Below are 25,846 nucleotides of genomic sequence, written 5' to 3'. Positions count from 1 at the left end.
TAACCGGGTCACCTCCCGGATGCTGGGTGCTCTTGTGAGGGGGCTTCCTGACTAAGCGGGGAGGCTTGGCTGGGCAGGAATATGGCCGTGGCACAGATATAGAAACTGAAGCTCAAAGAGGCCAAGAGAGCCACCCGGCGTCCCATGAAGCCAGGACCAGACCCAGGCCTGGAGGGGTCCAGTCCACCCCCCACTCCTATCTAGGCCTACCACCTCTCCAAAAATGCCACCTTCTGAGGATCAACGCTAAAGCAATCAAAATGGATTTTCAGCTTCAGTTTTTCCTTTCTGATATACTGAGCCATTGCCGGGCCCAAACGTGCACCTGGATTTCTGAGCACGTCGGCAAGTCGAGAGGGGACGAGAGCACTATTGCTAATTGGGATCAGCCTGGTGGAGGGCTGGGCGGGAAGGGGGTCGGGATGGAGCTGCCCGAGGAAGCTGCCGTCTAGATGGTTAGTTAACTGCCTGACCTTCCAAGTCCTACTTAACACGAGGTAATAACCAAAGCCATCCTCACAGATTAGATGGCCCCAGATACAAGGACAGCGATGAGGAATGAAATAGCTTTGCTAATCGCTGGAGGATTTTTTTTATCCAGACTCCACTGCGCTTATTCAGAAGGCTTATTCACTTGAAACAGAACCTCTGAGCCTCAGTGTGATCAGAAAGATTTACAACAAATCTCAGAGCTGGCAGACATGCAGAATGCCTGGCCTTAATGCTTGCTTGCTAGCACTTTCCTAAACCGAGTTTAAGCCCAGAACACAGAGAAACCTCGGGCGTTCGGAGGAAGGGAGGAGGATACAGGATCAGACAGGGGACAGCCAACTTGGGAGGAGGGAAGCGACCCTGCCCAGGACACAGGACCCCCAGGCTGCTTACGGAGGCCTGGTGACTCCACAGACTGGCCAGCTGACCTCTCTGGTTAATCACCACTCATAAAAAAGAGGGTTAGAGCTCACTTAAAGCTACTCATTTGCCAAATGATGGACAGAAAGCCTGGAGAGACCCCCCCACCCCAGGATCCCACCTGCTCCGCCCCCCGCACCCCAAACACACTCCACACGCTCCAGAGTGCTGACACTTACCGCGCTGGATTCTCTTTCTTTGGGGACGGAAGGCCCGGACAGAAGGAGGGTCAGGCCCCCCAAGAGAAACAGACCAAAAAAAAAAAAAAAGAAAAGGAAAAAGGTCAGTCTCACACAGCTGGCTTTTATGCTTTGCTAGTGGACGGGTTTTAAAATGGGCAGCAGGCCTAGCTGAGTCACTTGGGGTCAGCCAAGGCAGGGCCATTAGGTGACATTTCCCACTCCCGCAAATTAACCGCCCCAGTCCCCCACGCTCCCCCTGGCCACCAGTCCTGCGTGGGCCGGTCGGGGGTGGGGGGGTGGGGGCTGTGGCCCTGCTCTGCCTGACACACCACGAAGGGCACCCAGATCCCTGGTCAACACTTTTTAAAGCCACCAGCTTGCAAAGGATCTGGGTATTGAGCATGTTGTTGTTTAAAAGGAACTGAGGGAGTGGGTTTTGTTGTTTTTTTTAACTAACACCATTCTATGCGTCTTTGCGGAGAAGCCCGGTCATCCTGCACAGCAGCTGAGCACTAGCTCCCTGATTCTCCTCTCAGCTGTGAGGACACCTCTCCTCTGCCAAGTGCACCAGCCCTCTGCAGGGACATGCAACTCAGTCTCTGCTTCCCACACTCCGCTACCGCCCTGGCGCCCTGGCCTGGGCCGGATACCCTGGTCAACAGCCAAAGGCCAATCAAATCATGGTGTACACCTTCAACTTACACCATTTTGTATGTCAATTCTATCTCAATAAAACGGGGGAAAAAGTGTCTAAGGGCAGACACCACACGAGTTGGCAACTTTTGGAAAGGGCCTGCCAGGGAGCCCTGACTTTTCCTTCCCCGACAAACTATGCCCTCTTGGGCCCTAGTGGGCGCAGCTTCCAGGGTCCTCACGGTAAGGGCCCGGTGAAGGGGGCGGGCGTTCTCATTCCAAGTATTCCCAATCATCTCCCTGCAGTAGAGTGATGGCTATCTCTGCTTAAAGACAGTCGACTTGCAAGTCTTTACTTGAGCGCCAACTGTGTACCTTTTCTAAGGCACCTACGCTGGTGACACACATCCCCTAAGTTAAAAGCCAGGAACTTGGCCCCTGTTCTTGAAGGACTAATGATCTTGGTGAAGACAAGACATTCTCCACAGGCAGGCTACAAGAGGACAGCAACCTAGGGCTCATTCTTGGGACCCTAGCTCTTCAACTCTCCTGGGAATTGGAAAAAGGTCCCCAGCACAGACTGGAAGGCATCTTGAAGGAATGGGCCTGGGCTGGCCCTTTAAGGATGGGTAGCGTGTAGCTGGGAGGATGGGAGGACGCACGAGAGGTCTTCCGGGCCGGAGAACACCCGGTACATAGCAGGGATTGAGGGGTAGTCATGGAGGGGGGCAGTGGGGCTCCGATTTCCATGTACCAGGAATTCGACAGATAGCACCACATCTTTTGCTAACTCCTGGCCCCAGGGTGACAACATTTGCTGTGTCCCCTCGCAGTAGGACCTACAGGACACCCCCCCTGCCCCCACCCCCAGCCCAGCCCTGCCCTCTGCCCCAGCTCTGGGCCGCACCTCTGTGGTCCAGCTCATGGTGGTTCTTCTCGTCCTTCACCGTCAGGTGGGCCTGGCTGCCCAGGGCGCCAAGTGCCAAGAGCCCGGCGCTGCTCCCCGTCACCGGGGGGATCCCTGGGGGCTGGAGGCCTGACGGGTGGGGTGGCAACTGGACCGGGGGGCCGTGCGTGGCGTGGGAGAGGTGCTGGGCCTGGAGCTGCTGTTGCTGCAATGAAGTGGGTGGTGAGCACAGCTGAGCGGGGACGGCGGGGGAGGCCGCTGGGGGGTGGGGAATGCCCCCAAACCCTGTACCCCCAGATCAGTCCACATGCTGTCTGGCTGAAGCAAGTCTGTTAACCGACGGCAATTTAGGCACAAGACTTTTGTCTTCAAACTCTCCACCCTTCCCCCCACCCCAGTTTCAAGACAGAATTCCTCAGTGTACATTTCCAAGCCCGAGATAAAGAAAGCATGCATTTAAGAACCAAGGAATCATCAGGGCTCCCTCTCTGTTAAGGGGGATCCATTTTTAAGCGAGCAGTCACACTTGCTCATGCTTGCATGCCTTCCAACATTCGCAGCCAGGGGCTCCCACCCTGCGCCTGTAACCTGGGAAGCTTCCCGAATTCTCAGGAACTCCAGGCTGGCTGGCTGAGCCAGGGCCAGGCCACAGAAGAAAGTCCCTGAGATCAAGGGGAGCTTGGGGCCAGTGGAACGAGAGCTGATGTCGGCGGACATCAGAGCGGAGATCAGAGTGACAAGAGTGGAGGTTTGGCACTGGACGGACCAGGAGTCAAATCCCGACTCTGGTACTTCCTAGCTGTGTGACTCCAGGCAGGTCACTCATTAAGTGATCTCACAACAACCGCTAACATTTACCAGAGGGCTTACAATGTCCCCCCCCCCCCCCAACCCCGTTGTTCTAAAATCTACACCCACATTAAGGTAACAGTGTGAACAATCCCAGTCGAGGTTTGGCTCCTGAGGCCCCAGGGACCCCCACCCAGACTAGCCGCAGGGTGTTCTCTCCCTCTCCACATCCCACACCCCAGGGACTGGCGTGGGCAGCCTGGTCCTCTGCCCAGCAGCCGCTACAAAATGCCCTTTATCTCATCATTCCTAACTTTGCGCCAAGAACCACAGGAATTGTGGGGCGGGCTACACCACGGCCAAACATCCCTGAGGAATGGCTGGGGCCTTGGGTATGCTGATTGCCACCCATGCCAATATCTTCTCCATGAGCACGGGAGAAGGGGACCAAAATTCACTGAATGTCTGAGTGAATGCGCGGCACTTTCCAAATATTCTCTCTGACCCTTCCGGCCCGGGAGGGGGAAAGGAGGGTTTGTGCCCACTTTACAGATGGCAAACTGACACTTAGGGGGCTGGAATGGGCGGCCAGTAACTAGCCAGGTCCAACCACTAGTGGGTGAGACCTGGACTCAAATCTGTCAACCACCAATCTTATCCAAACAGTGTTCCTAAGGAGACCCCCCCCCACCCCAAAGCAAGAAGAGCTGCAGGAGTGACAAAGAGCAAAAATCTGACAAGCTTGCCTGTCGATATAGACTTGGCTTTCGGGCCACACCGGCAGACCACAGAACACAGGGGGAAGGTCTACAGTTCTGGTTGGAGGTGAGGCTCTAAGAGGCAGGAAGTGTTTGCAATCAGGGGGTGAGGGCCCTGCTCTCCCCCAACGACCTGCAAACGGCAAACCTGGCTCATCTGGAAGTTACTGGTAACCACAGACACCACCACACTCCTGGTCCCCAAGGGCTTTTTTCTCAGCTCTGGGTCAAAGGCTGGGACCAGTGTCCATCACTCAGAGCTGGGACATCCACTGTTGGATGATTTATGGAAGCTGCTGGTGCACCCTGACTCCAGATCTGCCCCGAGGTACCAGAGCAGAAACAAAGCCAGGGCAGGGGACCCCATGCAGAGACCCGCCCCAGGCCGCCCCAGAGACTCAGGCGCTTCTTGGGACACGGGAGCTTACATCTCACCTCCCCTATCCTTTCTTTTCAAAGAAATTATAATTCTTAGGTCTTATTACAAGAAAAAAAATACATGCGGTCAGAAGATATGAAACATAAGTATGGATTAAAAAGTTGTTCTTTAAAAATTACCCTTCAATCCCACTCCCTAGAAGATTCCACCATTCCTCTCTCTAGAATTTTCCTTTACGAAAAGCTACACACTGTAAATATATTCTTAAATCAATAGTCGCTTGCCAAGCTCACTACTACTATTACTACTACTACACAACTGGATTTTAACTGAAGACTGTTCTGTACCAATCATCACGTCCTTTCCAACAGCTGCCCATCATTCCTCGGGGTGGGCCAACCATCCAACTGTATCTACACTCCCGGTCTTAAACTGGGTCTCCATCAGCAGCCCCGTGGTTTTAGACCAGTTGCTGGCAGGCCCTTTCATTTTGCCAGTGTTAACTATTTAGTAAAATCCCAGAGAGCAACGAGTGAGGTATTTAATCCACTTTTTTACAAGGCACAGCCAGGTGAGATCCCTAGAGGGAGCGGCGAGGAGGGGAGAAGGGCTTCTGGGAAGCAGCTGCCTGGGTCCAAGGCTGGCTCCCTCCACGAACAATTCTGTCGCTAGAGAAAGAGCTTTACTACAGATTTGGGCCCAGGCAGAGATGCAGTTGAATAACTCCAAACACCCTGATTCTTACCTTACCAGGTAAGCTCTGTCCTCTTTACCCAACCTTCTCGGCTCCCTGCCCAGGTCAAATGCTTCCTCCTCCGGAAGCCCTCCCCATCAGCCTGGTCAGCACGGAGGTCTCCCTTCTGACACCGGGGCCAGACAGGCTAAGGTGGACATCCAGCTCTACCCTTTAACCTTAGAGGAGTCAGTGGACCTGTCTGGGCCTCCGTTTTCTCCCTGTGCAAGGCCCACACCCGTGATATTACCTGTCAAGGCACAGCAGGTGCTCAGTTCACGGTAGCAAAAACTATGAATGGATCACAAATACAACCATTTCGTTCATCTTTATGGGATGCTTGCCAACTTGTGAGTTCCAGGAAGACGGGGACCCTGTGTTATCCATCCCAGCACCTCTAATGGTGCCTGGCTTGTCTGCTCAGTGTGCATTTGCTGGGTAAATCAGTGATAATGTTGCAAAAGGTAGACATGGAGAGGTTGGGAAGTAAGTCAGCACAGGGGCTCTGTCCAAAAGGGACCATCCACCTCCCAGATCCGCGCCTCCTCTCCAAGGCCCACTGAGATACAGCTACAACAGTTCGTGGGGACAAGGAGCATCCGTGGAGTGTGTCCTGCTTCCTGGAAACGTGAACCCGTGAACCAGCATCAGAAACTTGGAACAAAGGCTATGGTGGCCTTTTGGAGAACAGCGGCTTTTCAAAGCTGCTGAGCTTCCAAGCCTGGGAGGGTGATTTTCTGCCAGAGCATGTCCGACATCAGTGTCTTCTTTGCAACAGAGGAAAGGAAATTTCCATATACTTCTTATCTTCCAGGACAAAAGCCCCCCTGTGCAGCCAGAAAGTCCCCTGAGAGGTCCTCTGCATGGTTTGAAGGCACAGTCAGGAGTGGCCCGGCGGGCTCCAGGAAGCAAGGACGTAAGCGCCGACCGCTAAGGGCAAGGGCAGTTGCCGGCGCTTACTGGGTGTGGCGTCTGCTCATCACAGTCTTGCTTGCAACACAGAGTGAAACAAAATTTTCTCCCCAGCGGGGCAGGGGGAGCTGGAGGGCAACGATGCACCTGCCTTGCTGTCCCCTGTCACAGCCCCAGCCCCTCCGCAGGCAGGCAGGGCGCAAGCCGGCTGGCCTCGGGCTGCACTTCTAGCCCCTGTGGCCCGTCCCTGACTTCAGAGGATGATGTGCTGAAATACGGTGCCACGTGAGTGGGGGGTGACAAGTGGGGAGACATGGAATCAAGGCCACTGTCCAAGAAGGGACGGAGCTCACCACTTCACTGCAGCCCGTCTCCAGTTTCTACTCCTTCCAATACTGGGATGTGAAAGGAAGTCAGCAACCCGCCCCCTCCACCCCCAACCCCCAAAGGGGCTAAGTGCCTAGAACCGAGCCCGCTCAGGAGTATCCGTCCCTCCTGTAATATTTCATGCCATAACACAAGCATGTCAAAGCACGTGGCCCGTGGGCTCCTAAGTGTGTGCCTGTCCTCCACGCGCGTGTCAAGTGCCCGTGGCCTGAGCTCAGAGGGTAGGGCCACTCACAGGAGAGGCTGTTGGGGAAGAGCTCCCTCGCAGAGTAACTGGATTATGCACATCACACTGTAATGCCTTTGCTGGCTGATTTAATGCTTCACTTCTCAGGTTCATGATTTGGGTTAAACTTAGTGACGTCGTCCACACATTTCCAAAGCCCAGACCCACTGAGGACACCCACCAGAGGAAGCCCAGAGTTCTGACTGCATAAAATGGACACTTCCTGCCCTCCTGGAAAGGGGAGAACAGCCCTGGGCCTTCCCTGGGCCCTGCCTCCTCACTCGGCTGGTGGGCCCCGCAGCTCGGCGCACGCTCTGTAATAGCTTTTAGAGTCCCCAACAACCCCTGCTATCCTATTTCGGAGGTGCGGACAGGCTCGGGGAGGCAAGCAGAGCCGGCACACCCGCTCCCCACCACGCTGCCGCTGCCGGGCTGAAAGAAACTCATGTGTTCTGAAGCACGCCCTCTTCACCTTCTTCCTCGTGGAAAACTCAGGCGAGTGAATCCTGCGCGTCTACATCTGGAGTGAATGCAAGACCCTCTGGTGCGGCTTCAAAATATTGTGTCGTCTGTGACAAGCTACAGTCTCCCTCTTCCTCCTCCTCACCACCCCCACCCCCCAAAATCAAGTCAACACTTTATAACATGTCTTCCACTAATACATTTCCAAGGGAATGCAGACCAAACTGTCAGCGGGCAAATGCGGTAAGAGCCCCTCCATCCGTCAGGTTCAATGACCTTAGGCCAGCACAGAGCAATGTAAAAGGATTCTGGAAATGGCTGCGAGGTCAGCTCACAGGGTCTATAATCCGCCTAGGGATGCCTTCCGCTAGATGCTGCTCCAGGGACAAACCCCGCCCTCAGGCACAGGGATCTTGACTCTCTGAGGATCCCTCTCCTAGTAATGTGGATCCAAGAAATAGGGCCTAGCACAGTATGGGGTCTACAATAACGGGGCCCTGCCAGGCCCCGGCTGGCACACAGAGATCTTTGGGCCCGTGTTCCCTCGGGGGAATACTTGAGTTCCCCAGAAAGGGGTTGTGCTGGGCCAGCAAGCCTGGGCTCCCCCCATCTGCCCCTTCACACCAACCTGATGGTGGTTCCGAGTCTTCCTCTCAAGGAGACCCTAGAAATACTCTACTCCATGTGGGAAGTAAGCCACGACATGTGCCCACAGCAGATATACTGAACTGTCGAGCCAAGACACGACCTCGGAGTCCTTCTACCCCATGCCCAAGACAGCCATGAACACCAGACTGAAGCAGGCACACCATACAAAACTTACCTAGCCCTCTTCCGTCTTTTCACAACTGGAGAAACTGAGGCCCGAGGCATGGAGGGCCTTGCCCAAAGCCCTCCTAATTCCCAGACCAGGAGGCTGGGCTACTTCTCCCTCCAGATGGGCAAATCCAACAACACCATGGTGGGGGGGGCGGGCAGCCTTCCCTTCACCGCCCTTTACTGCTGGGGCCAGGGCCCCCACCCCCCGCCTCCACCCCAGCTTCCCCAGTCAGCTCAGGCAGCCAGCCCGCTCGGCCCGCTCCTCCCCGGCGGAGCGCAGTCAGGCCTGGCTCCCCAGCGCAAGCAGGCCTCAGCTGTCCCCAATTCCTGCCTGGTGAGGCTCTGTCAGGTGCAGCGATGAGATGGCCGCCTGCTTAATGACAGGGTGCCGGCTGCATTCACTCGGAGCCCGAGAAGCAATTACCTTGGAAATGGGGGTCACAGGCCCCACTCGCTGGCTTTAATTGAATTCCAATATCTGCCTTGAGCTGCCATGACCTAACCTGCAGCTTCCTAAATACTACTTAAAGGAAGGGGAGCTAAGCCAAGCAGCACTTCCTCCCCAATCTCACCCTTTTTCTTAGAATTTAGAGAAAAGTTATTTTCATAAGAGGATTTTTAATTCCAAAGAGGGTGGCAGGAGCAGGAGAGGGAGGCCCACTGGGGCCACTGTGCGGGCGGGAGGGCTCGGCCTGGAGAGGGGATGGGACGAGGAGCTGGAGGAGGAGAAATTTCGGAGGACAGAGTGCACGGCGCACTTCCTGCCCCCAGGGCCCCTTTCCGCCACTATGGGAGATGTAAACTGGTCACCCAGGCGGGCTGCCCAGGGAAGAGCCCAAGGGCTGGGAGTCAGGCCCCTGGGCCTCTGGCTGACTTTGTGCCCATCCTTGAATCACTGCCCCTCTCTGTGAAATGACAGCATTGGCAAGATCAGTGGTTCTCTACCAGCGGCCATCCCGCCAACCCCTAGGGACATCTGGCAATGTCTGGCGACATTTTTGGGTACTACTGGCATCCAGTGGGTAGAAGAAAGGGTTGCTGCTGGACATCTTATAATGCACAGGACTGGCCCCACAACTGAGTATCTGACCCCAAACTTCAGAGTGTTGAGGCTGAAGAACCCCGGGGTTGGCTGATCTCAGGGAAGACAATAAGCTTTACGGTACTATGGCTTCCCCGTCAGGGAGCTGCCTCCCAGCTCAACAGCTAAAGACACTGACCGCTTACTCATAGTCCCCTTTCTGGACTCTGCTCTGCTCCTCCCACACAGTAGGTGAGGTCTGCTCCTCCCCAGCATCCCCAGGCTTCAGACCAGGCGAACGCTTCCATGCCCTCCCCCCGCAGCGTTCGGCAGCTGCCATGGGGCCGACACCAGGACAGAACCGGGTCACCGTCATAGGTCCCAAAAGCAGGACGACGGAGCAGTGGGCCAGCATCCCTCTGCCCCTCTGCCCCCAGCCTACCCCAGCACATCTGGCCCAGGGAGATGGTCCACTCCCTCCTTTAAGAGATGCAGAAACTGAGGCCCGGGAAGAGGCAGGACCTGCCAAGGTTACACAGGAAAGAACTATAACCAGAATACACATCTCAGGGTTTCCGCCCCAGACCGAAAACGCAAGAGTTGTCATTTATCCCACCAAGCAGAACATTCTGGGGCCTTCGGTTCCACCATGAAATAATGACATCACATAAGAACAAAAGAGAAATGAGGACCAAGCAGGGTCCCAGAACGTTAGGGCTGATGGGACCTCAGCCATTTGGGCCACTGCTTCCCAAACCTGACTACCCTTCATTCGGAATGATCTGGAAAACTTCAGAAACACAGATTCCCAGCCCCACCCCCCAACCTATGGAAAAGAACTCTGGGGTGAGTGCCCTGGAGTCTACATTGCTCAGAAGCCCCCCTGACCCAGCTGTCTGGGGATGGGAAGCAGTGATCTCACCGATCCCGTTCATTTTAGGGACAAAAGGTAGACAGGAACACCTGAGGCTAAGAGCTTTGCCCAGAGTCACATGAAAAAACTGTTTTTCCTCAGCTGCTTATCTTAAATATCCCTAGCCTCACACCAAAGCAGGAGAAAGATGCTCTGTGAATCCAAGAAATGCATTAAAGATGCAAGCCAGATAGGGACGCAAAAGAGGAGAGATCTGGCTTCCTCCTTTCATGGAGGGGTCCGACCAAAAGTGGACCTCACAAAGCACTCTTGGGTATTTTTCCCAGTGCATCTGGGAAATCCCAGCTGGAATTCCCAAGGGCGCACAATCCACACTCAGTCAGGCAGCTCAGTGCATGGCACAATTAGGCCCAAACCCCAATTCCACAGCACGTTTCAGATCAACAGTACAACAGAGACAGTTCTGATCCCAGCTGGCCAAAGAAGGGCAGACCTTTGCCAGGGAGGGGACACAGGGCAGACGGGCCCCCCGGGGGAGGCTTGAGGAGGAGCTGGGCATGACCGTTATCTCAGAGCCTGCCCCCCTCCATGGTGGGGACACCAAAAGCTGGAGGAGGTTGGGGCTGGTGAGTTTAGAGGTGGAATTGAGGCATGTCAGACAACCCGTCAATTTGGGGAGCAGGAGGTAACGGGGAGCTCGTGGGGAGAGAGCCCCGAATGGGTCCAAGCCATGGGAAGCCAGAGTCCTGGGGCCGCCATTCCTTGAGGCCAGCTGAGGTCAGGGTCGATCTCTGGTTACGGTAAATGAGAGGAATAAAAGGGCTATACACACGGTGAGAGGCAGATTGGGGAGTCCACGTACCCCGATGATGGCGTTTAGCTCCGTCATGGTGACCTGCTTGGCCCGCTCCACCGCCTGCGCCACCTGCTGCTGGTGCTGGGGACACAGGGGGCGGGTGAGATGCACTGCTCCCCGGCCACGGGGGGCACAGCGAGGGCCGCGGGGGACAGGCCGGGACGCAGCCCCCACACGAGGCGGAGGAGGGCCAGGAGACGGGTGGCCCAGGCCTCTCTACCTTCTGCTTTAAATGCTTTCCGATGAGCATGTACTACTTTTGCAAGCACGACTTCCCACACACTGTTTTCAGTTAAAACAGCAATGAGCCCAAAGACCCGCCTCCCTCTACCACACATACAAGAAAAGTCCTTCCGTGCCTTTGAATATGAGCTGGAGAGGAGAGGACAGTTCTCATTATTAATTTTCTAAATGCAGTAATGGCATTCGTCACAGAGAAGGGGGTTCCCATTTTTAGGAGACGCAGCTAGGAATGAGTGCTGAGTCAGGGTATCTGCAACTTACATTCAAGGAGTTCAGAAGAAAAGTATGTGAATCTAGAGGTACTCAATCCCTAGCTAAGTGAAGAGAAAAACGAAAATGTGTCTGGAAAGACAGAGAGAGAAAGTGGCATGATGAACCCTAATATAAACCAGGGACTTGGTATATGATAATGATGTGTCAACTCAGGCTTATCAACTGTAACAAATACAACACTCTGGTGCGGGATGTTGGTAACAGGGGAGATCTCTGTACCTTCCACTCATAGGTTGCTGTGAACCTAAAATCACCCTAAAAAAATAAAGTCTATTTTAAAAAAGGTATGTTTTTGGTGCGTTCATTCCCTTCGGCCTTGAGATAGCACCTGCTTTGTATGTAGCTGTCTCCCCTACTGGGCTGTAAGCTTGAGGACATCACTATATGGTGTTTTCACATGGACTCAATCATTTACGGGTCACTACTCTGACTCAGAGACCTAGGAGTCCGGGAGGGAGCTGAAGTGGTCCCAGCCCCTCAGGGGGCATGGAGGCCAGGGCCTACCCCAGCTGGAGGGAGCTCTGCTGGACAGAAACAGGCCCCTCTCAGGCAGCTCACCTGTCTGACCTGCACCAAGAGGCCTCCTTGGAGACACTTCCCGTCTCCCCCACTAGCCCAGTCCAGGCCTCAGGTGGTGGTCCCTTGGGAGGTGTGCTTAGAAGGTAGTATGACTGGTCATGCCTCTAGGGAGGACACTCTGTCCTAGGGGCTAGGTCCCCCTTGGGTACTCATTCCCTTTATAAGGTCTGCCCCTTAGCACTATCTGGCCAGGCTTCTTGCTCCTAGACATTTCCAGGTGTGGGAGATGGGGCACAGACAAACAGAGGCTAGGAATGGCCGTTTGGATGGGAGTGGAGGCAAAGAGGGCTCCCACTGTCCATCGCTAGCCCCCTCACAGGCCAGGACCCTCCTCTCTTCGGTCTCAGGAAGTAGCAGAGAACCAGTTTTACCAGAAGAACGAGCAAATGCTCTCTCTGATGTACTGGAGCATTTTCTCTAAATCCTCAGGTTGCTAACTTCAGTCCCTATGAAAGAACAGGGGCTGGGGCTCCAGGGGGACACAGGCAGCACCGTGCTGCATTGCGGTGGACAAGGAGGACACAGTTAAAGAAGGTCTTACCTCTTGTGACAGAAAAGGCATGATCTGTGCTAGAATCGTGTTCAATCTCTTCGCAATCTCTGTCTGCAAAAGAAGAGAGACGGCGTGAAGCGTAGGCAGATACATCAAGTCGCCGAAATGTCCCACAGGTGTCAGTGCACTCCCCCAAAACCACAGACCCCCCAGACGGGCTCCATGCTCCCCCCCCCAGCTGACCCCCTGCCAGAAGGCCTTGCTAAATCCACGGCCCTCCCCCAGCCAGGCTGCCTTGGCTTTGGGGAGCTCCAATTTCCTATCAGAGGGGGGTCTACATGTGTGGTTCAGACCATAGAGAGTCTGCCCACTCTGGACGGAAGCCCTGATTAAAAACAAAGCAAAACGAAAAAGGAACGACCCCACCCCCACCCCCCACTGCATACCCCAGTAAAACCCATTATCTGAGTGAAGTGTTGCCCAATGACAACAGCAGGACAGGTTCTCTGGCTCTCAAAGCAGGTGACACCTTCCAGGGCCTCTTTCAGCCCTCTCCACTTTTCACTTTGCCTCTCCCCCACCAGACGGATCCCTCCCCGACCCAGCCTGAAATCCCACCACGAATGATTCCCATTTTAGGGTTAAAGCAGTGCCTTCTTGAAGAAGCTGCTCAGGAGGTAACTGGTTGGAACCCCAATCCTTCCTAGAAGTTGATCATGAGCTGACCACTTCTCTGCTCCACCCCCAACATGCCAGCCAAGATCATATTTAGATAAATATCAACGACTTCTGCCACCCCTGTCCTATGTTAACCCCCTGATCTTGGATCAAGAGCGGTCTGAAAAAAAAAAAAATAGTGCCAAATGGTTAACTGTGTCCAGAGAGGAAGGCCTAGGCCCCCTGACAGACAAGGCTCAGGACTGCCTTCCTTATCTCCTGCTGAATCCTGAGGCCGCTAGGACTGAGGTCCCAGTGCGGGCTTCAAAGCTCTCATCAGCCCACAGCAATCTTCCAGAGACAAAACCATGACAACAGCCTTTAAAAATCTCTGATCATCGTCAAATGGCTCTGGATGAGAAATCCTGGTGCACTTAAAAACAATGATGTCTGAAGGCTTAGAAACAGAGCCCAGACCTTGGGAGAATTCCTGGAGCTAGCACCCCACCTCCCTCTAACCCCCAGCCACTAATGAGGACGCCTCTGGTTGGTGAAGAGAAAAGACAGGCCATCAACTGGGAACCTGATAGGCTTGTGTGGCCCTACATCCTGGGGCTGCCGGCCACAGTGGCAGGCTCCAACACGGACGGTCTGTCTACTGGGGGCGTACTGGGTGGGGACCAGGGATTGCTCCTCTCTCCTGGAACACTCCGATCCTCAGGACAGGGCCACAGTTGCCCCTGTGGGCATCCGGGGTGGAACAATTCTTTGTTGCAAAGGACCGAATGACCCACTGAATGCCAATAATGGGTCCCACTTCCAAATTCCAGGGTAGAGAGGGAGTGTTCCCCTAGCTGAGACCTCTGGGCCTTACTGCCCCATTTGCCATTTGGGTATGCTCCAGTAAGGACACTGGACACCAGGGCTTCTCAGCCTCAGTGCTGCGGACATCGAGGCCAGATACTTCTTTGTGGAACGGAGCTGTCCTGTGCATTGTAGGGTTTTTAGCACCATCCCTGGACTTGACCCACTAGATACCCATCATTTATATTGTAAGGAATCTAGGAAGATGACTAAGTAATTACTGTATAAATTATTAATCTAAGTAAGTGGGAAGAGTTCTTCTCCCAAACAGGATCCTTTCTCATTTCTGTTCATCTTTCCCTCGATTGATAGTGGGGAAGGGGAAGGAAACAGGATCAGGGGTGTATATGGCAGGAGTTCTAGAACACTCCGCCAGTCTGCATCTCAGTCCATACCTGCATAGGGCAACACGGTCATTCAACTGACGGATGTTCACGTGCCATATCAGAATAGAAGGATATATTAAAAACAGAGAACAGACATAAACTAAACCAACCAGGCTCATTGGTCCAAAGCGTCTTACCACCAATGACCAGCACAGCAGTGCCTGGCACACAGCACATACTCAGTAAATATTTAGCCGAAAGAATCTCACTAGCCTCCGTGCACTGATTTTCCAAGGCCCCCCTGGCTGCAGATCTGGGCCTGGCCCACGGTGGGCGACATCTGTGGGAAGGGCCTCGGTGGATGGAATGTTGACATAACAACTGGGAGATGGGGCGGGCAGCAGCCCTTGGCCAACAGGGTGAGGCAGGGCCATGGAGCCAGACCAGCCACAAGCCGTCTCGGTGGGTCTCGCTGGGTGTCCGGCTGCTGCCCCCACCCCTGAGCCAGGAAGGCAGGCAGCAGGCAGGCTTGGAACCTTCCCAGTTACTTTGGCCTACGCAGCAACTACAGCTCTCGCGACCTCTGGGGTGGGTGGTTATAAAAGGGTTCCCATCTGTTGCTTCCTTCCTCTAGCAAAGAGGTCAAGTGTCAGGGTCTTGACGGTTCCAGGCAAAAAATGAAAAGTAGCTGGCCTTCCCCTTCCCCATACCCTTTAGCAAACATGTGGTCACAGGCTTCCCACAGGTGGGATCCTCCTGCAGGGTTTGGTCGGGAGCCCAGCATCCTCTGGCTATGAGGAAAAGGGACCTGCTAAGATTTCCCGTAGCTGTGCCAAGCTCCAGGCTTGGCATCCAGGCCACCAGGTGACCACCACTGGCCCCTGAGAAGCCCTGCGGGTGGCCCCGAGCAAGTGCCTAGTCTCACCCTTCCACCCTACTGGAAGCAGTTCCTGCCACCTTCGCCCACCTCCCAATACCACCCACAAACATCCACCGAGGGCCATCAGAACCACTCCACACAGACAGGGAACCTTCTGGAGGCCGGGGCTATGGGCATTCAGGCCCCGTTCTGGGCCTGAACTCAAGGCTGGCCTGGTTGCATAAGACAGAATGACACAGGGTTGGGAGGTGGGGCAGAGGGGAGGGAGGGGGCGCTGCACACTTGGTGAGTGCTTACAGTAAACCAGGGCTTCCCTGTCCCTGGGTCTGGGGTGGGTGGGTGGAGAGCACGCCCACTATGTCCCTCCAAGCTGTCACTGCATGGTGATCGCCTGCTGCGGAGTGGCACTCCCCTCCCTGCTGGTCTCCCCAAACAGCAGAAGCAGGGAGTGAGCCTTACCCATCTCTCCGTGGGCCGCCCCACCCACTCTGGGAATGGGCTCGGCTCACTGGTGAGTCAAAGAATGGACAGGAAGACTATCCCCCTCAAGGACTGTTCCTTAACATTGATTTTTTGAAGGGTGCTGATCCCAGAGGGCAAGCTCCTGGAAATACAAGCTGGCCGGACAGAGCCACTCTTAACAACAACAATAATAATAATGATGGCTACCACGCGCCATCCCAGCTGTTCCCAAGCATTTCCCACGTGTGAGCTCACAGTAACCTTCCAGGGAAGGCCCTTACCACGACCATCTCCACGATTCAGATGGGGAAACTGACGCTCGCCCAGCAATGTAGCAACCCCACTAAACAACTTCCTACCAAGAAGCCCAATTTCGACATTTTGAGAGAGCTTAGAGAAGTATTTTTGAAAGAAAAACTCCCATCAGGGTTAATCATGGACAGCATTTCCGATTAGAACAGCTGTTAAAACAGCATTTGGTCCAACTCAAACAAGCCCTAAATGTTCAGTTCCAAGAAGGGGGTTGGGGATCAAGATATGTGACTTCCACAATTGGGACAGGTCACAAATCACAAAATGGAACTAGATCACATGCTGGAAAACTCCTCCTGGCAATCCAGGGCACCGTGTCATCAATAAGGCAGTCGCGGTCTGAGTGAGGCTGGCCTCCATCCTGGCCTCCGTCCTTGCCTCCGAGTGGGTCACGTAAAGCCACCGCCTTTGAGCCAGATCTTCAGATGTGGACCGGGGAGAAGGTAGGTGCTTGCGCCCGGGGAGACGGCTGCCTTTGGAAAGAGGTGTTTGGGGAGGCGGGTGCGGCCTTTGAAAGTTTCTTTTCAAGTGTGGTTCAAAGAAGGCAGCTTGGCTGGTGGGAAAAGACTATTCCTCAGAAGAAGCTAATCTAGCAGACGCAGACAGAAGCAGTTCAGAGAAATGTGCCCAGAGACCCTGTGCGATTCAGAATCTGTGCTCCCAACTGGGTGCGGGGAGTAACATCTGCCCCGCGTCTCCGGCGAGATTGTTAGGCTAATAAATGACTGAAAACAAGATAGTGGGGGGCAAGTGTAATTTCCCAAGGAGCAATCTGCTCAGTGCGCCTTTGTAGCTCCCGTTCGCGCGATGAGCATCTCAGGAAAGCAGGACCTGCGACCCTCTTGCTGTAAACCGAGGGTCCTTGAGCATCTTCAAGCTCTGCTTCTCCCATCACACTCCAGCACGCACGGTCCAGCTCACCAGCCAGGGGGCCCGGACCCAGGACGCTGAAGGAGGGGAGCCGCAACCTGCTCTTGGTCCTCGCCCCACAGCCTCCTGCTCCTGGCCTTCAGCAGCCAGCCAGTCTTTGGCCTCCTTTTTCTTCTTCTTGAAAATGTAGCTGACTGCTCAACCCAGTCCACAGCCACCTCCACCCCACGGTCCCTCTGCTATTTATTTTAAACTGCCCCATTGTCTGTCCCCGCCGGCTTTCGGGAATGCACACTTCATTTCAACCTCAGCCCAATAAAAACAATGAGAGGGAGAACTCTGCCAGGGGGAGACCCAAAGCCACGCAGAACCAACCTGGCTTCCACCCCCAGCTCTGCCTCCATCTAGCTGTGTGGCTTTGGGCAAATCGCTTCCCTCCTCCAGGTTCCAATTTCGTTGTCTGCAACACAAAGTGGCCAAGTGGTAACTTGTAAGATCCAGGAGCTGTCATTTCGCCTTAGCCTGCTAACCATTCCTGAATGGCGCTGTGACATGTCCTTCCTCCCTACAGCTCAGGAAAAGAGAGCATGGCAAGAGTTTAAAGGGTGATGAGGAAGAGACGAGCCCCGCTGGCTGGGGCTCGGTCCCAGGACCAGGCTTCATAGCACAAACGGTTGGAGAGAGCAGGGACATCCCATCTGTCAGTGCCGAGCAGCCACGGTAGGAAGGGCTCATCCTGCTCGCCGGAACGACAGCTTACTCCTCGAGAAACATGCGTCTTTGGGGTGGGGACTCGGTCCGCTCTGGGGTTCTTGAATTTTCATCAGGTTTTACCTGGTTTCTCTGACGCAAGTCTTGGGGTGTTCCAAGTGAGTCGTCTTCATCTCGAATTAAAACGAGAGGGGCACGGGGGTGGGGGGAGAGGAAGCCGGGGGCTATGCAGAAGGAGGAGGCTGCAGCAGCCGGGTGCCATAACCATGAAGTAATCAAATGCTGGAAGATTCTGGAACAATGTGCCTGAGTAATTTTAACTTAAAATATCCCACTGCATGTACCAGGCAATTCTAAATTGATAGGCCCTCAATTATTGGACTATACCATGAAATTCCTTGCCAGGCAGTTTCTCCTCAGACCGAGCTTGGACAGCTCTGAAATAAAGCAAGTGGGTGTTTTATCAGCGGTGGGAAGGAAGTCCAGGGACAAAGAGGGGTGAGACCTCCAGCAAAAGCCGGGACGGGGTTCCCCAGCCCCACTCCAGCCCTGCCACGGGCTCTACGGGAAAAGAGCACCAGTGTCTTAAAGAAGGGGGTAAATAAATGATCCATTTAGCAGCCCAGGGAGATAATGGCCCCTGCTTCTGGAGGGGCTGGGAGGGTTTACATCATAGATCACTCAATGATAGGTGAGCCTCCATAAAGGCCCTTTTAGCACTGACATATTGATCAAATTATATATAACTACAATGCCATTAAATATTTATGCCTTCTGAGGAAGCCTGCTGAATTCTTTATGCTGGGAGGGCTGGATACAAGAAAAGGCCCAGCCCGGTGTGACCCTGAGGATCTGGCTCCCGAGGGAGGGAATGGGACGCTGGCTGGGGCCAGCCTGGGCCGGGCATTCTGCACTAGCCCCCATGCCCTTCACGCAGGTAAGGATGGCAGTGAACATACGACACGCTTGCCCCCCACCCAGCTAAGACAGATGAAAGGCGAGAGGCCGGGGTGTCGGGCTTGGGACGTGACCCTCCACATGCCACCCTGGAAGGAATTCCACCTTCCCTTCCTCTGCCTACCAGGAATCTCTGGCACTCTCTCCCAAGAGTATAGGGAGTAAGGGAACTGGGAATGGTGAAGGCTCCCAAGGAAGGGGTAAGCTCGTGTGGGGGGAGGGGCGGGAGAGGAGGCATCTAGGCCACTGACCCGGGAGAGTGTTGGCAAGGCAAAGTCCCAGGTCTGTCCTGCACTCGGGCCTCAGTTCCCACTGCACAAAGGAGGGAGATTCGAGTGCAGTATAACCAGACCTCTCAACAATGAATTAGGTGCTGTGTGAGAGCAAGCACCCCCGTCCTGAGGAGCATTCAATGGCCACCCAACAGGGACACAGGGTCAGACATCACTCCAGGGGAGGGACCTGGGCCTAGGTGGCAGCCAAGTCTCTCCCTGGCTCTCAGACTCTACGACTTTCATTTTTCAGACTCTCAATTTCCATCCACCGGGCTTCCTGTTAACAAGATCCAATAATCTTTAAATATTTGTTCACTTTAATTTCTTGGTTCCCAAACACATTAAACTCCGCTTGCCTCCCACCCCCACTCCAGGGGATGGCCCTCAAAGAGCTTGCTTGTGTAGAAAGAACAGGGAAAGCCTTTGCAGATTAGACCTTCCCCCAACACTGCCCATTCATCCCAGGCGCCACTAGCACCCCCCAACCCCTGACGCCCTCCGTCCCCTCCCTCCCCTCAGATAACCCTCGGCCTCCCTCCCCCACCTTCCCAGACTCCATTGGCCAACTCCCGCCAGGAGGAAAAATTCTCAATTCATCCCTGTGGGGTTGCCATGGCAACCCCCAGCCACCTAATCCCCCTTGGAACATTATGCAAATCTCCCTTTGCCCCTCAACAGGCTGTAAAAGTCACATTACCCTTGCAGAAGCAGCTCGTTAAATTTTGGGGGTCTCCCTGTAAGGTCAGCACTACGAATGAAACGCTGGCTATGACTTTTTAAGAACAGAGGCTCGCTGGGAAATCCGGGTGGCAGGAAAGGAAAACGAGGTGTCCGGGGAGGGGACAGGCTGACTGTGGGCAGACACGTTCTAGCCGCCCACCACCGAGTTCACAACCGAAAAGCACGTCTGTCCCTCTTAGACTGAAAGGGTCAGAGGGTCCTGTCTCCCCAGACAAGGATGGCAGGAGTGGTGGCATTTCATAGGCCATAAAAAATCAAGATCGGTTATTTAGAAAAACTTGTTTATGGGTCGGGATGGGACCACCTCCCAAACCACCAACATATGCAACACCTCAGTTTACAGATAAGGAAAACAGGGCCCAGAGAAGGCAAGGAACTGTCCTACATCACAAAGCCAGACAGTGGCAACCAACTGTCCCAGCTCTTGAGCCAGAATTCTTCCCCCTGCACCAAGGGTTCACACCCAGGGGGGGCATTTTTGCTCCCCAGGGGACCCTTGGCAATGTCTAGAGGACAGTTAGGGGTGTCACAACTGGATCGGTGCTCCTGACAACTAGCGGGTAGAGGCCAGGGATGCTGCTAATCTTGGGGAACACAGGACAGCCTCACCCCAAAGAATTATCCAGCCTCAGATGTCAATAATGCCCAGACTGAGACACCCTGATGTGCACACGGCGGCCACACATTCTACTTAATTCTTAAAGGCCTTGTCTGGGGCCTTCCCAGCCCTGCAATCAAAGTCCTGAAGTACAGGTGGGTCCTGGGGGTGGGCATGTGGGGAGACCACGCCTTGATACGGCCTGGGGGACAAGTGGTTGGCCCATGAGTGAAACAGACAGTTTCTCGTTCTGAACCTGCCCCCGGTCCACCGGAGCCCACGAGCCAGTCACTCACCCTGTCCAGATGTCCGTGCTCCCAGTAGGCAGTGCTCACGGCTGGCATGCGGGGCCAAGCAGCAGCACATGGGAAGGGCTCTGGAAAGCCCTACAACATCCACAGCCCCAAGCATCTTGGCCTCACTCTTTGAGGCCTTGGCTACTTGTGGGACTCCGTCCCGCTGCTGAGGACCTTCCTACACGCGGGGGACTGTGCTAAACAGTCACTGTGCATCCATCACCTTACATACTCCTCCTAGCACTGCCTGTAACCGCGGGGTCCCACAGAGGAGGCGACGAGCCACGTGGGGCTAGTGAACGTTAATTACAACTCAATGTCAAACTCAGTTCCTCGGTCACAGTAGCCACGTCTCGGACGGCACTGCTCTGGCGGGTAGGGGTTCCGATTCTCCCCCGCCCCAACCCCATACAAACTGAATTTCACAGAGGTCCCCCAGGCAGCCCCACGTCACACGGCCCGGAAGTCCTGATGGAGGACTCAAACCCAAGGTTGTCTGACTCCCAAGCCCATGGCGTAGCCATCGGGACTTCGCACCTCCCGGCGCCTGGTATTCTGCACGTGACTGCCAGGACGCCCCTCTGAAAACCAGTGACTTTTGATGGAGAAACTCTGAATCCACCACCAGCACAAAGGCGCCAGGAAAAAGTCTTCTCAGGCACGGGCCCCGCTCCCCACCGGGGGCCTGGGCAGGGGGAAAGTGAGGGAGGGCCAGGTAGAGGTCCCTGCAGAAGTGGGGTCTGACCCAGGCGAGAGAACTGAGAAACTCAAACAGGCTAAGTGAGAGAAGTATCCAGACAGCACCCGTACCTGCCCCCTTTAAGAACCCCCTACGAGCTGCGTACCCCGTACAAGTGGCAGGCGACTTGCAGGCCAGCAACAAGCCAGCAGCGACAGGACTCTGGCAGGGGCAGAGCTGCTCTCTCCATCTCAGGCTGGCCTCAGGGAGATTCCTTGTTCCCTCTGGGATGAAGTGTGAGGGCCTAAGGTTTGAGGAGGGTGGGACACAGGACATAGGGCGATATCCAATAGCCAACCTCAACTGCTCTGGTCTTTCCCTTAGGATTTCTGCCCTGAGGCAAAGCCAGGTAAGAATTGGACTGCTGCTGGACCCCCTCCAGTGGTGAGGGGGCTCGGAGGAAGGGGCCCCTTCCAGGAAAAGCAACGGGGAAGGGTTTAAGGAGAAGCTAAACCTCCTCTGGACCCATCAGTCCTGGGGCCGACTCACGGCCTCCACCTGCTGGGTCTCATGCTCACTCTGCTCCCATCGGGCCACTGAGCCCCTCACTCTAGGCCATTTGGGATCACCTGTGGCTGCTCCCGGTCTCACTGAGTCTGCCCTGCCTCTTCCTGGACACGAAGTCGGATAGTTCCTGTCCCCCAACCTAGACCAAGGACTGACTCCCATTCCTCACCCACTGGTCTCCCCAAGACTGCCCGGCTCTTCCCAGCAGAAATCACCACTGGTTCACAAAGCATGCCCTTGATAGGACAATCAGCTTCACACTCAGGATCAGGACGGACCTGTTGAGGGCAAGTATTTGGGGACTGGGTAGAAGGCCTCCTCCTCCTCCAACCTTCTGGTCGCAGACTGGCTGGGTGGTGTAGGAGTCCAGAACCAAAGCCTTCACACCCAACCAGGAAGAGTCCCCTCTCCTGTCCCCAAGGTGCTCCTGGTCTCCCTAGTGCTGCAGGACTGTGGGAAGAACCCTTACTCATTTGAGTCTCCTTGTGAGGGAAGATGTCGCTTTTTGGGGCAAACAAAAAAGGAACTTCTACCATTGGGCTAGACTAGGTTTCATTCCGTTTTTAAAAAATGACAACAAAAACCAGTTGAAGAGTGTAGTGTGAACAGTGGTCACCAGGGATTTAAATGGGCAGTAGGGTAAGGCCGTAGCACATGGAACTCCACACCCAAAGAGACGGCCAAGGCATGCCAAGCTCGGTTTACCAATTTACCTCCAAGCCACTGACTCTTGCCTTCTTGCTACTTGGTTTCTTCTCGGAATCCCAATTCAGCATGTTTTCTCTTCCTCATTCCTTCCTGCCCCATCTCTGCTTTATCATCTTCCTCCCCGCTATCTCTTTCCTCACCACCTCCTATCTTCCCTTTGTACATCTCAACTGTCTGCAGACCAAGACGAAACACAAAAACAAAACAAAAACCTCAAATTATATTAAAGACGCTTCAACATAAAAGCTCATGACACTTTTACCTTTCTCTCTCCAATCACAACTCTGCGGCCAACAGATCTCTCTCAGAAGCAGGAGAAAACCTGTATCCTTCCCAGAAAGTCCATAATGCTCTACAGGGTCAGGGAGAACTCCCAAACTAGGACATTACCCTCCATGAGTCCCCCCAAAAACGTACACTGTGCACCCAATATGGACCCAGCACCACGCAGGGCTCAGGGGCCCCAGTGAATACAAAATGGTCCTGTCCCTCAGGGAACTCACAGAGTCGGCATTCCACACACACCCCCAGCCCTTGCCGCCCCGTCCAGTTTAAGAACACAGCCCTCTAGTGCCCCGAATATATCCAAGTCATCTCCACACCCCACGCTCTGATGCTTTCCTCCTAGGCTGTGTTTGTCCTGCACCCAAATGCCTGTCATTTGAGGTTCTTAAGATGAAAAGGCCTACTGTGCTGTGCAAACAATCAAGTGCTACAGAAACACCAAAGGTTGATATTATTACAATATTTGGAAGATGAAAACTTTCAAACTCTTTGCACTCAATAAAGGCCTTCTGCTGGAATGATTTGGTGGTGGTGGTGGTGGCAACTACCCCAGGACCCCAGGCCCCTGTCGGTGTCACTCACATACATGGTGGGTGGAAGGAGGAGGCCCCTTTGGACACACACGCCAAGCCCATCCACACTCCTAGCCTTTGCCACAGCCAGACTCCAGGCCCCACCCCGCTTTCTGGTTCTTTCTTCACCCTTCAAAGGATGCCATTGGTGAAGGGGAGCTTTGGTGACAGTGGGGTGAGGGAAACCTCTGCCGAAAGGGCTGTGTTACATCTTCAGAGTAATGAAGTCGGCTGGGGTGAAGGGGAAGGAGGTTTTGTTCTCAGGCTAAATCTCCAGGGCTGAGTAGATGGGACCCCTGGTTAAGCCTCTAAGCCCTGCATGAACCTCCACTTAAGAGTAAGTCCCTGCCCTACGGACCCTCGTGCTTTCTAGAGGAGCCTCTGCACAATGAACGGCCTCCCAGAATCTGATTTGAAAGGGGCCAAGGGCTCCGAGGTCCCTGATGGCCCCTCCAGTAAGTACAGCCTTCCCCCACAGCTCCCCCAGAGCTGGCCTTCCCGGAAACATTCAGAGGGCTCCCTGGAAGCCTGCCCCCCCACGAGGCTGTGACATCCTTAGCCAACAAAAGAACTCAAAATCAATACACAGGGGAGAACAGCACCCCCAGTCCCTCCCCCAGAAACACTGGGCCGGGGCCGGGGGTGTGAGCAGCGGCCAAGGCCTCACAGCAAACCAGCCCACCCGACAGTCCTTACTTAGGTGCAGGCAGGGAATGCCCCCCTTCCCCAAGTCTCTCCTCAGCCCCGACCTGAGGGGGGAACATGTCGTGTGAAAGGCAAGAGAGAGGCAAGAAAAAGCCAGGGGAGAGGAGAGGCGTGCGAGAGGAGCCAGCATCTTGGCCATGAGTCTCAGGGAGCATTTGTTGAAAACAAGATATTGTCCCTTTAAGCATATAAAAACAAGGCCCTCGAGCACGCAGTTCTCACTCTGGTACACAATTATAGGAGCTTTCAGCTGTCTAGCACTACTTCAAGTGCTCTCTTAAACCAGACTGTCAATGGCATGTTGAAAGCTATTTTGCTGGCTGCTATCATTAATAGCAAAGTGGAGAGAGCTGGCTGATGAGAATTAAATATGGGGGAGGGGCGGGTCAGACCCAGTCATTACAGAATTACCCACACGGGAAAGGAGGCAATGCCACTTGGGGGAAGAAAGCTCAAGGCGGCACGCTGGGTTGTGCAGGCGCGGGAGGCCTCGGCCAGCCCCCGGGGCGTTCCCCCTCTTCCCCCCCCACCAAGCGCGGCCCAGGGCAGATGGCCTCGGGCCAGCCCTGCAGAGCCATATGGGGACAGAGGGAGCCGCAGAGTCGGGAGTGTGAGAGCAGAGAGGCTTTGGAGATCACTTGCTGCAAAATGTCACCACCTCGCCTCACTCCCCAAGTGGAGCCCCCACCCCCCCACCCCAGGCATTCCAACTTGTGGACTGTGCTTCCGCTGGCCTTTCCAAGAGCGGCTGCCACCGAGAGAGAGAGAGAGAGAGAGAGAGAGAGAGAGAGAGAGAGAAAGAGAGAGAGACCTCCTCCTCTCTGCGGGCTTCTGCCTCAGCAGCCCCTGCCCTCCCTTTAAGACTCAGGTAACAGCCCTTCGGTGTAGTCTTCTCTGACCCGACTCCCCTTTCCCTCCCCTTTCCGGGGGAGAATAGGCTGTTCTGTCCCGGGTGTTCCTCCAGTGACACTGGGCCATATTAGCGCTTACCTCACTGCGCTGCCATGACTTATTTAGATGCCAATTCCCCAGCCGAGGCAATGGTGTCTTATTCGGCTGTGTAACCGGCCCCAGCCCACACCCAGCACATCCCAGGCCCCTAATAACCGTTCTGGCAGGAATCCAACCCCCTCATTTTCCTGATGAAGAAACTGGATGCTGAACAGTAGGAGGAAGCCTGCAGAGCTAGTGGCCAACCCACAATTAAAACCCTCACTTCCTACCGCCAGAGCTCAGGGAATCGGAATCCCACCCTCTGACAACCCGAGTAATTCAGAGTAAAGGAAAACCGGCGTGTTTACTGAGCACCTATTTCGTGCTAAGGGCACATAACAGACCCCAGCCGAGGGGCTTCCTCCATCCACACAAAGACGAGACGCTGAAGTGTGAGAAAGGACAGCAGGCGCGTGCCAGATCACAGGGGGAAACCCCACTGAGATTTGGCCTTGACTACCTTTTTGCCCCACGTGTCCCGGTGTTTTGTGCAAACAGACCTGGATAAAAAAACACTTTCCCATGCAGGAGGGAAAAGGGAGCTCATTCCTTGACCAACTCACTCCTAGGACAAAATGGAAATGAAGGGCCTCTGACATAGACCAGACCCTTCCTATACTAAGTGGAGGAGGAAGAATCCCAAGGGAGATTCAGCTCTGTGCCCTCTGGGGGCCCCTGGTCCAGGAGAGGTTCATGGAAGGAGTCTTGTTAAGAAGCCAGGTTTCCCACCCAGGCTCCGTGTCCTTGAGTAAGGGCAGGAGCCATTTCTGTGCCCATCTCCTAGGTCATCCCAATGATCAAACGTATGAGAAGGGAAAGAGCCAGAGAACCACACCAACCCTACTCTGTACAGCTCATTAGGCAGTGAAGATTAAGGGTCCAGAGAAGGCTGGGGTGGAAGGCAGTCTGGGGCCGGGGGGAAGGGGACTTTGAGCTCGGCAGACCCCAAA

At 54.6% G+C, this 25,846-nt stretch overlaps 1 protein-coding gene and 1 long non-coding RNA gene across 13 annotated transcripts in view; both read right to left on the bottom strand.

Annotated features, from left to right (window-relative positions):
• LOC144382879 (uncharacterized) overlaps window positions 1–25,846 on the bottom strand; it is a 1,041,026-nt gene that overhangs the window by 654,722 nt on the left and 360,458 nt on the right. The gene's annotated exons all lie outside the window — the stretch shown is intronic.
• Window positions 1–25,846, bottom strand: part of TLE3 (TLE family member 3, transcriptional corepressor) — a 47,076-nt gene that overhangs the window by 13,601 nt on the left and 7,629 nt on the right. For 4 of the 12 annotated variants that reach the window (XM_036113609.2, XM_036113611.2, XM_036113610.2 and 1 more), the window contains exons 5-8: window positions 12,487–12,549; window positions 10,827–10,931; window positions 2,635–2,839; window positions 1,092–1,108 (exon numbers count right to left, since the gene is read on the bottom strand). In XM_036113609.2, coding sequence (XP_035969502.1) covers window positions 1,092–1,108; window positions 2,635–2,839; window positions 10,827–10,931; window positions 12,487–12,549 — 390 coding nt within the window. Of the gene's footprint in view, window positions 1–1,091; window positions 1,109–2,634; window positions 2,840–10,826; window positions 10,932–12,486; window positions 12,550–21,232; window positions 21,346–25,846 lie in introns of those variants that run through there. The other 8 variants (XM_036113613.2, XM_036113615.2, XM_036113614.2 and 5 more) reach the window with 4 other exon arrangements.

This window comes from Halichoerus grypus, chromosome 8 (genome assembly GCF_964656455.1).
Source record: "Halichoerus grypus chromosome 8, mHalGry1.hap1.1, whole genome shotgun sequence".
Lineage (NCBI taxonomy): Eukaryota > Metazoa > Chordata > Mammalia > Carnivora > Phocidae > Halichoerus > Halichoerus grypus.
Note: the sequence above shows the minus strand (reverse complement) of the source record. Positions and strands in the feature narration are given on the sequence as shown.